This window comes from Haplochromis burtoni, unplaced genomic scaffold (assembly GCF_018398535.1).
Source record: "Haplochromis burtoni strain Fernald_Lab_line unplaced genomic scaffold, NCSU_Asbu1 Contig_81, whole genome shotgun sequence".
Classification (NCBI taxonomy): domain Eukaryota; kingdom Metazoa; phylum Chordata; class Actinopteri; order Cichliformes; family Cichlidae; genus Haplochromis; species Haplochromis burtoni.
The window spans coordinates 877,406-888,720 of record NW_024582442.1 but is presented as its reverse complement, the minus strand read 5'-3'; the positions used below and the strand labels follow the sequence as shown (position 1 = coordinate 888,720).

Genomic DNA, 11,315 nt, shown 5'->3' with positions numbered 1-11,315 from the left:
AGAAAATTGTCCAAAATGTTTCAGCACGTCTTTTAACTGGAACAAAGTCTGAGCACATTACCCCCATTTTAATTTCACTCCATTAGCTACATGTACATTTAAAGGTCATTTTAAAAATTCTTATTGTTGTTTTTTTTTTGTTTTTGTTTTTTTTTTTTTTTTAAATCTGGCTGCTCCAAAGTTGTGGAATGATCTGCCCTTGCACGTTAGACAGGCCACGTTAGTCTTCTTAAAGTATACTTATTCGCTGAAGCCTTTGGCACTGTTTAAGGGGGTTGACTCAATTTGTTTTAACATGTTTTGTTTTATTTTAGTTATTTTTATCTTGTTATTTTATTTTTACTTTGCTTATGCTATTTGCATGTACAGCACTTTGAGCTCTGGTTTTATGTTAAAGTGCTTTATAAATAAAGATGGTATGGTAGAATTAGAAGAAATAGAGTCAACTTCTTAAAAGGTCATTTTCTCTTTCATGGAATCCTTCAATAACACACTCTATTAGAGTAACAAGTGTGTAGCATTGCTAACTAGCTAGCAACAAGCCCCCAACACATTGCGTATGCTAGCGGCTAATCTAGCAAACGAATTAACAAAGTGATTTTTAGATGGTGTAGAACTATAAGATAAGCTGTGTGTCTTTTTCATAACAGTGACGTGGTTGTATTTACCTTTAACGAGTTGTCAGTCACGGTAAACCCATCAACAAAAAAATGGAGCAGGTTAAGTAAAAAGTGTAAGGGGGAGTGTTTGCGGTCATGTCCAGCGGGTGTGTGGGCGGGAGTGTGACCTCAAGTCACTACTGCGCAGACTCTAGCTCCAAAAATGCAAGATGGCAGCCTCCACAAGCGGGATATTTTGGTTTCATTTTTGCACAATGGGAGGAGGTGCTGTTGCACCGTCCATGTTTTCTACAGTCATTGATCCAAACGAAAATGGCATCTAGCTGTGCTATCAAATGCTAAGACTAGCTAAAAGTCTGTTGCATAATTTGAAATTTTAATTAATGTTTATTTTAGGCTTATGCTCATGTTTTACTGTACTTGCTGATAAGTCAGCAAGTACATTGTAGCTGTCCTGTTTTAGGATCATTAATAATTAGGGAACAATAAAATTACGGTAAAATTGTTTGCAGTCAACAGGGAGAAAAAAAATCAAGGAATAAAGTTCCATTGATGTTACAGATGATCAAGGAAAGAAAGAATTTACACATTCCTAGTTCCTGCACACAGCAATCCAATTAAGGGATTTTCAAAGAATGGTGACACTATTTTCTGGAGAACACATTGGCCGATAAGCAGTGAGTTTTGTTGTTGATCTCTAATCAGTTCACATCATAAGTTACCATGGCAATATACCCTAGTAAGAAGTGAACTACTTTTGCAGTACAGAAAACCCTGAGTTAAACCTAAAGTTACTTGGATATGACCAAATCCTGCTTTGCAGTACAAGCCTCAGACCTTTCCCCAGCTGAAAACATTTGCCTATAAAAAGCATATGTCACCATTCTTTTAGTTTGAGCAGAACTGGAGATTTCAATTTGACAAAGAAACAACACCAGAAATGTCATTAACCTTATTTATTCATTTATTTTATACATATTTTAAGGACACTTATGTTTACTTAGTCATGTATATGAATAAAATGCAAAATCTTCAAAGGGAAAAAAAAGAGGCACATTAAATTACTGTTTTGCACTTTTACCTAAAGAATTGTGTTGTAAGTAAAGTTAACATCTATGCAACAGTGTCATTCTTCTGACTGCAAAAAACTTTTTTACATCAGTTCCCAATCTATTTAAAAAGCAAATAGGCAAGAAAATTAAATAGTTCACATTTAATTATACTGCTTCCTTATTTATCCTGGAAAATACACAATAATATACTAGAAAAGTACACATAAAGGGCTCATACTTGGAAACAACTTTCCTGTCATGGAACATCAATGGAAAGCTGCATTAAAACTGAAAGAAGGCTCACACTGTAGTCAAGCAATACATGCTTCACTTTTAGCGTAGCTGGTAGATTTTGTTTTTCGGTGTAGTGCATCAACACTGAATATGAACCAGCTCATAAAATCAAAGTACAGTTGGTCAAGAGAACACAAGGAATACAGACAAGCAACAAACACAAAGGCATATTAGCCGGAGAGGATATACCCAGCCATGACAATAATTATATTTACATTGTTATTCCTAATAATTTTTAGATTCGGAGTAATTTATGCCGTCCTTCTAATAGCACATACCATAAGAAAAAGTTGGCCCCAAAGTGTAGTTGAGATTAATAGACTAACAATGCAAATATACACTAATAGAAGTACAACCTAAAATGAGACTAATGAAGCATAACAAAATGTGACACCCACATAATCACAATACAAAGTAGTTGGATAAATAACTTGGCCAGATTAAATACATTTACAACTAAACAAAACAGTGGTTAATTATTTTTATGACACTTGAGCAATGTTTTTTGAGTGACACTAAAATTGCATACATAATCATTACATGCTACAACTGTTTAGCTTTATTCTTTTTTTTTTTTCACAAACTGAGGCTCGTGTGTTTTTTAAAAACCATCCATAGTTTTTTAACATCCATAATACTAAAAAGTAAAAGTAACTTGGATTGACACTGACAGGCAGCGGTTGACTATTTTGTCACAACTATGTTGTAAGCAACAGGGCCTCTGAAATTGAACCCCAGGTAGAAGGTGATGTTTTCATTACTTTGAGGCACTGAAGGTGCATTAACAGGCCTGATATTGAACTTTTTTTCCTTGGGACCTTCAAGATACACCAATCCATCTTTAGTCCACCCAGATACATGTTTTAGCATTGCGGCAATCTCTGGAGTCTCGAATGCCTCACCACTAAACCACTGCATGCGTTTTTCAGACAACTTTGTGATTGAAGACAACGCTCTGATTAACTTATTCTTGTGGACGAACTTGTCCAGCCCACTCCCATTGCCTAGAAAAAAATGAGTGTAAATCCTTCTCTTCCATGGAGGAATGTCTTTCATCTTGGTCCTGTGGCCTTTTTCCAGGTGCTCAACAGCTGTTTGCACAATTTGATATTTTTTTTCTCTCTCATGCTCCGTGTCGTCATCCTCTGGCCAGAATAGCAATGTAAGCAAGAACAGGGCATTTGGCAAACATTTCCTTTTATCATATGGAAACTGGTGACGAAGTGCTTGTAGAACTTTCAGAGGAGCTACTTTTTGATTTTGTGGTGACAGACAGTTCAGAGAAATATGGGTCGCTATGTAATTAACAATATCCATTTGATCAAATTTAGCTTTTAATGGATTACTGGGGTAGAGAGAAAGGATGAGCTCTAGAAGTTTTACTGCGTCCTTCTGATCAGTTATCTTATAGAGAATGGATGTTATGTTGCCACCACCAAGATGATAGATCATCATTCGTTTTTGGAAAGGAGTGAGGTTGGCTGGGATTGATTTCCGATGCTGTAGGACTGCAGCAGAAAAAGCTTCACTGAAGTACTTTCCATACTCAGAGGATTTTATTGCCAACCACTTCAATGGATGACGTATCTTCCCCTCAGGGCCTTCAGGCGTCTCTTCTTCATCTGCATCAATGTCTGTCTGGAAATAACTCAGGTCCTCTGAGATCCTTTCCAAAGTGTCTTTCATTGTCTGGCACAGTTTTTTCAAATGGTCATGAAATGGTTCCCAAGCATCTTTAACTTCCACTGGGATGTAATCTGATGTTAGGTACTTCATACACTCTGAATGACCATTGGATCTGTTTGCAAATACTTGCAATGAAAAGATCAGTTTGAGAAGGCCCAGCCCAACCTCAACTTCAGCATAAAACCCTGAAGTGTTGACATGTTGCATCTCAGCATCAGCTGCTCTCTGACATTCTTGAAAACAGTCAAGTGCTTTCAGTGCAGTTTCCACAGCATCTGCTGTGTTTTGCGCCGTCTTTGGTACATTTTCGATCGTTTTACATTTTGCTTGGAACCATTTCTTATATACTTGCCCCTTTGTGTCGAGTATATAGGAGTTGTCAGGCAGCTGTTTCACTGCTGTCTCTGCCCAGTTTTTGGCCTCTTCAAATTTTTCATAAGTATAATGAAGACGAGCAAGTTGCTGTGCAAAGTATGCATCATTATAGAAACGCTCGAATGCTTCCTTGAGCAACTCGATGGCTTTATTTGGGCTTTCTTCAGTTCCACGCACATGCTCAATGAAAGGAGAGAACAAACTCAAAAAGTATTTGTCTTCTTCAGTTATTCTGGATCTTCGAATAAAAAGCAGTCTCAAAAATGTGAGATAGTCATCTGTTTCTAAACTATGCTCAAAGAGCACATCCTCGTGGAGCAAATCCATCGCCAAACTGCTTTGAGTTTGTTGGGGTTCCAGAAGTTGCTGAAGAATTTCTTTTGCAACAAGTGGGTGGATGATTCTGATTGATTGAATGTGCGTCTTGTCATCTCGAAGGTGCAAGAAGACTAGCTTAGCCTGATCGCTGAGGGATCTCTCAAACTCATGTCGACGAAACCTCTCTGAGTCAAACTTTAAGGCAAGCAAAGCTTCACAGTGAGACTGAGAGATGAAAGAGTTTTGAACATATGTGTTCAGCAATGCTACATAACGAATGAGACGACATTCAACAGAGTGACGGTTAATGCCTTGGAGCAGATGTTTCACAAACTTTTGAACATAATTTTCACTGAATCCTTTGCTCATTAGAACAAATGTCAGAATGAAGTTAAAGTCATATTTTTTGTTAAGTGCCTTTTGTTTTCCAGAAAACTTTCTCTTCTCTTGATCAGACAGTTTATGAGTGACAGACACATTCTGTAAAGGAGACTCCTTGCATTTTTTCTCTGGATCATGGGAGCGTCTGCAGCTCAACAAAATGAAACATAGAGTACCATACTGGATTTGTCTTTCGTTTATGGCACCCTCTAGTTCATTCCTGAGATCATCTAGATATTCTTTGTCTGAGTCTTCAGTGAGGAGCAGCACAGTAAGACATCTCTGTGGATCCTTTTCTTCATATTCTCTTAGTTCAACTGCATGTTGTGCAACAACAGAAACTGGATATGAGGGCTTCACAACTGCACACCTTAGACTTTTTCTGTTGTTCCACAGCACTTGTCTTGCCACAGTGCTTCCACCACTTCCTGGGTGATGGTAGATGTTTATGATATTCACTGGAGTCTGGTCTGCATTATATTTCAAGGCATCGTTGAGAAGTTTGGAAGTCTCGTGATAAGCATCTCTTTCAATGACCTCTCGAGCATATTTGTTCTCAGCAAGCCAGAAATGCAACCAAGTCACTCTCCCACCATGGTAGAACTGGCCTTCCGTGTTTTCTTTTTCCTCATTGATGAATTCTTTGCATGTTTCATCACAATGATTGACCGTCAGAATCTCCAGCGAGTACATCTGTTCCTCTACTTGTGTTTTAAGAACACATGTTCCTCCCACAAAGACTGGCAAGTGTTTACTGGCATGCGTTTTCACAGGTTGTATATGTTGCAGAGTTGCATTAATGTGGCTCATTTTCATTCCAACAACACTGGAATTGTTTACAGCTTCTTTCCCACATGAACCCTCTGCAAAGCTTTGCCACTTATGGAAGTTTTCCTCTGATTCACAGATGCAGATGATGTCTTCATGGCCTTCCATGTCTGTGAAAAACTCATAGAAGGTGTGCAAGAGTGGTTTCTCAACTGGTGATGATAATAGAAATATGACCTGGAATGTACCTTTTGACAAAATCCGATTACAGATTAAAGACACAGATTTCTTAAATTGAATCATTTTTGTCTTAATCCAAGTCATTTCATCACATGGAGCTTCATTTCCTTTGAAGTCAGTACGGCCATTGCAAAAGATCCAACTAACTTGATCGAACAAAACCAGCTTACTTGTGAATTCTTTGATGTTTGTGCCAGCGGACACCTTGTAGCTCTGGAGAGAATGCATATTTGCAACACGGTCGTTAAGGTATCTACTGCAAAGACCTGATATCTTTGAGTCTGGGTCAAAGTCAAACACGCAGAAAATATTCATGTTAATCAGCCAGTCAATGTTACAAAGGTCATCAGGTTTGAATTTGTTTGTTACGAGTATGAACCATTTTTCCTTTTCAATGAATTTCTTACCACTGGTCATCAGCATGGTGAGTTTTCTTCCAAGGTCTTGACACACTTCTGGAGCAATAAGGAAATGATTTTTTTCTGCTTCTTCTCTTTGAGCATCACGATCTTTGACTCTTTGGTAAAAGTCACTTAGGTCCTTGTCACTCACTGGCTCCGTTTTTGAACCCACTCTTCGCAAAATCATCTCTTTCTCAAACTCTACTTTGTTTGTTGATTCTTTGAAGTTTGGCAGACGGACTGCATACACTTTGTTCTTGACAATACTTATTAATGGCACAATGTCAACCTCTACCACATATCGCTTTTCTGTACTTTGTCGATCTATAACCTCAATGAACCTTGGCGGTCGCACACACTGGCGTATGTGCTCTTTGTCAGAGGAGAAACTCCTTTCAATGTAGTCCAAAGCATCGACATAAATATCTTTGTCTGTTACAGGGATACCAGTTATCTCACCGTGCACATATCCTCCATCCTCCTTGCTGTCCATCACACCAAAGTGTATTGTGCCATTTGATCTGATATTCATACAACCAGCTGCAAATTTAAGAACCTCTTTGGCAAACTTAGCTTGGAGTCTTGTGCGATCCAATGTAGCAGCTACAGCAAAAGACTTAAATTCGTGGCATGGCGATATCAGATTAAAAGCACCTGATTCAGGCTGCAGGATGCTGTGTTTTACATATAAGAAATTAGTCCCTTCTTGATCGAATGGCCGTGGTTTGCAGTCTTCCTTTGAAATCAACACACATTGTTCCTGAGCAGTTTCTTTCTCCTGATCGCTCAGTGTAGTTTGTGCTGGAGAACCATCACTTACTGTTTGAAGACACTGAACTGATTTCTTACTTTTCTTTTCCTCAAACTCAGTTCTTTTGGAACCAGTAGTTTTGTTTTTTTTTTCTTTTCTTGACATTTTTGCTGGGAGTTGATAAGCTCATCTCTTTTCTGAATAATCAAATGAGCAGGCCCTGACTTCATGCAGATTTTTGTTTTTAGAAAGTCCTCATCCAGTGCAAGTAGGATTTGTCCATCTACTTCTTCTTCATAGAGTTTTTCTATGTAATGTTCCTTTATTCGAATTGATCTTAGCCAGGTGCTTACTTCAGATTCAGTCCACCCAGAAGCACTTGGTAACTGTTGAGGTATTTTAGCTGTGAGAGCACAAAAAAGCATGTATTTGATTATGCATTAATAAAATTAGTTAACATAAATTCCATCTTTAAGCGAAATACTGACAATATAATAATTTGCTTCTTAATTTTAAACTTATTGAAGCTTTTTTTTTTTTGGTCAAAACAATAGAATAGAATAGCTTTTATTGTCACTGTTACAAGAACAATGAAAGGCAGTTTGTCTTTTCTCCATGTGTGAAGCACACAATAGCATAAGTATTTACACAATCACAGACAAATTTACATTTACACAAGAAAGACATGTACAAGTTATACATACACCTGCAAACAGCAGCCTGCAGCAAGGAGATAACAGGGAAAAGAACAGCAAGGATAAACCAAAACAGTAGCATTATGGTCTGTATAATCAAAAAATATACTAAAGGATGCTACTGATGGTTCACCTACGAAACCTGTAAAAGTTTAACTACTAAATATGACTTATTGGGTTTTTTTTTTTTTTTTTTTTTATCTGGTGTACATCAGAGGTGGGACCAAGTCTTGTTATCCGTGTCCAAGTCTACCAAGTCAAGTCAGTCAAGTAATGTCAGGCAAGTCAGAGTCGAGTCTCAAGTCACTGGTGAAAAAGTCCGAGTAAAGTCACAAGTCTGAAACTTTGAATTTCAAGTCCTTTCGAGTCTTTAAAAAAAAACAACAAAAAAACGAAAAAATAATGTTGCAGTTATGCTAAATGTAAATATTAGACCATGTAATTTTTAAATCTGTGTTTTTCTCAACACATGACAAAATAGTGAACTTAGAAAATATACACAAATTGTGAAATTGCACCTCTATAAAATGCAGCTCAATTAAACCTAGCTCCAAGAATAATTTTCACCGACAGTTCTGAGATAAGCTGCATGTTATTCTTGGATGCGGTTGTAGGACCAGCTTTAAAATCGCATGACAAAAATATCATCCATCCATTCGCTTCCGCTTCTCCTTTTCAGGGTCGCGGGGGGCACTGGAGCCTATCCCAGCTGTCATGGGGCGAGAGGCAGGGTACACCCTGGACAGGTCGCCAGTCTGTCGCAGGGCCAACACACAGGGACAGACAACCATTCACATCACATTCACACCTAGTGGCAATTTGGATTATCCAATTAACCTATCCCCACAAGCTGCATGTCTTTGGACGGTGGGAGGAAGCCGGAGTACCCGGAGAGAACCCACGCAACACGGGGAGAACATGCAAACTCCACACAGAAAGACCCCGGCCTGATGGTGGAATTGAACTCAGGACCTTCTTGCTGTGCGGCAGCAGTGCTAACCACCGTGCTGTGACAATAATACTGTATGCACAAAAATATCATACACATTAAAAAAAACTGTATCACCAACGTAGCCTGGACAACATTTGCTAGTTAGATGAAGTCAGCTATCTCATCGTAGCATATTTATATGCATATTTATAATTATACGGTTCTTGGAGTGAGTGCATACACTCATGAAGTTTAGTAACTTCAGGTCACTGCAACAAGCCCAGGTACAGTTTACCGACGGATGGGTGCAGGACCTTGAAATGCACCGTGTAGAACGAAAGACCATCGTACTATCATAAGTTTACCAGTCTCACAAATCGTCTCATAAATACACATTTGTTAACCGTTTATTAATAGGACCTTTGAGCTCAACGGTAATTAATTAGTAGTGGAAATAATTTCTGGTAGCATCACAGAAATGTAGCAGTGACAATAATACTGTATGCTGTAATCGTACTGGGCAATTAGTGATACAAAAAACCTGTTTTACTCCTGTGAATAAAAGTATATGTTTTTGTCAATGTACCATAATAACAGAAGCGAAACGCAATATTGTGTCAGGACAATTCACTATTTATGCACAATAAACAAAGGAGCATAGCGCGACAATTTCTGTTCAGCGCCAGACTTGCTTGTAACCTATATCACCAATTATGTAATGAAAATGACGCATTAACTGCAACAGCAGACTGACCTTTGTGTAAATGCTTGGAGCAGACTAACCTGTGAGCTGGAGTGTTCTGGGACGTTATATTTTGTCTTTGAATGGCTGCAATCCAGGCCATCCGTCGCGTCTTTGTTACTTCGGAAACATGGCTCGAACAATTTCTCTTCAACGACGTAATCCGATAACAACCGATCTCTTTACCCGTCGGCTTCCCGTGGCTGTCATGCGACCGGCTATTGCAGTTAATAATACAACAGCTTCTTGACATTTTTGTGTTTCTTTTTATCGCTGTGTGACTGATTTAATTGAAAGCCTGCGTGCGCTAGTACCGCTTGCCACGAGTTCCCAGAATCCTTTGCGGTTCTACCCGTGAATGACGTCACATTTTCAATCTCTATATAATATGCATGTTAAATTTTATATTTGGGGTGAAATATCAAGTCTTTTCAAGTAAACCGGTTCAAGTCCAATTCAAGTCCCAAGTCATTGGTGTAAAAGTCCAAGTCAAGTCACAAGTCTTAGAACATTTTTTCAAGTCAAGTCTAAAGTCATAAAATTAATGACTCGAGTCTGACTCGAGTCCAAGTCATGTGACTCGAGTCCACACCTCTGGTGTACATATCTTTTTTTGTTCTGTTGATAAAGTCTATCCGGTCGTTAAGTCTAACGTCACTAGCCGTGTCTGGGCCTAAACTCCGCTGCAGGTCCATAATACGAGGTTAGTCATTCATATACTGCTGCATGAGCTGGGCTGTAGTTACATCCTAAGGTTTTAAAAACTGAGCTTAAATAAATAATTAGCGGTAATAAAAGCCGAGGGAGGTCAACAGTGATCACTGACTGTTTTAGGAGCTTTTTGAGATTAAATAGAAGAAAATACAAAGCATTAAACATGTTAACAACACAAAAGCCATATTAAACGCAGACTACTTTAGGCCCGGAAGTAGGATTCGTCACGTCATCACTTAACGACCGGATTAAGATGGAATGCTTAACACTTTGGAATCAGAGAAGAAAACATTAAATTGCAAGTAGGCTACAGATACTTGAAAGTTCCATAAATGCAAAAAAAAAAAGGCATCTCATAGAAACAAAATTTACTTACCCATGATTTTCTTCCTCCTTTTGTCACATTATTAGCACTGCGTTTTACTTATCACCTTTTATCTGCAAATAAATCACACAATGACATGAAGTCCTAAATAATTTCAAGTGAAGTAGGTTAAAAGATCTCAAAAAGCAACATATCATGCCACAATCTAAGGAAACAGCTGACAACTCAACAATTCAACAATAAGAAAGAATTTGTAAAAATGCCAAAGGGCGAGCTCCAAGGAGAAAACCACATTTGTTTAAAAATATCTTGATGATCCCAGAGACTTTTGGAAAAATATTTTGTGGACTGATAAGACACAACCTTTCGGGATTTTGGGGGGTCCTGCCATGTCTGTAATAAAACTAGCAGCTTCTTACGTTTGAGCATAAGAAACTGCGGTATGCCAACTTGGCAGCTGAGGCAGAGGACAGAGGCTGGAAGATCAAGGTGCGCCCGGTGGAAGTGGGGTGCAGGCTTTGCCTAATTAGACAGCTGCTCATTAAAGAAAGTTTCTTGTAGCCCCGAACTTCACCAATTGAAGATCAACCACCACAAGTTCCTTGCCCAGTCTGATTTTGTAGTTATTGCTTTGCTCTTAATAACAAAATGATGTAAATCCGTTCTGCCGAGCGGCTGTAACACTTGCTGTCTCACAGTTCATCCCTCACTGTGAACACTTTTTTATAAGATTTTAATGCAAAAAAAAAAAAAATAGCCAATGTTGGGGTTTGAATATATAATCTGAATGTGTATTTGCTGATTATATTGTTTTAATATAAGAGAGGCCTAACTCTGAGTACAGTCTGTGCCAAAAAGTACTGACAGGAAACTGCATGCTTTTGCAGCCAGAAAGTGAAACTAAGCAGAGTCTTTGATCGAAACTTATAGTGGTGTGACGTAGAGAGCAAGTATATAAATACCTAGGCTTCTGTTTGTGCTTCAGACCTGGGGTTGTGTGTTTTGTATTCAGGTCTCCATAT

At 38.5% G+C, this 11,315-nt stretch overlaps 1 protein-coding gene across 1 annotated transcript in view; it reads right to left on the bottom strand.

Moving 5' to 3' along the window:
- Positions 1-5,497: 5,497 nt before the first annotated feature.
- The window catches only part of LOC106633249 (sterile alpha motif domain-containing protein 9-like), a gene marked incomplete at its 3' end in the record, with an annotated part of 16,198 nt that continues 10,380 nt past the window's right edge, over positions 5,498-11,315 (bottom strand). The window contains 2 exon segments of the mRNA XM_042222209.1: positions 5,498-7,289; positions 10,345-10,406. Coding sequence (XP_042078143.1) covers positions 5,498-7,051 — 1,554 coding nt within the window.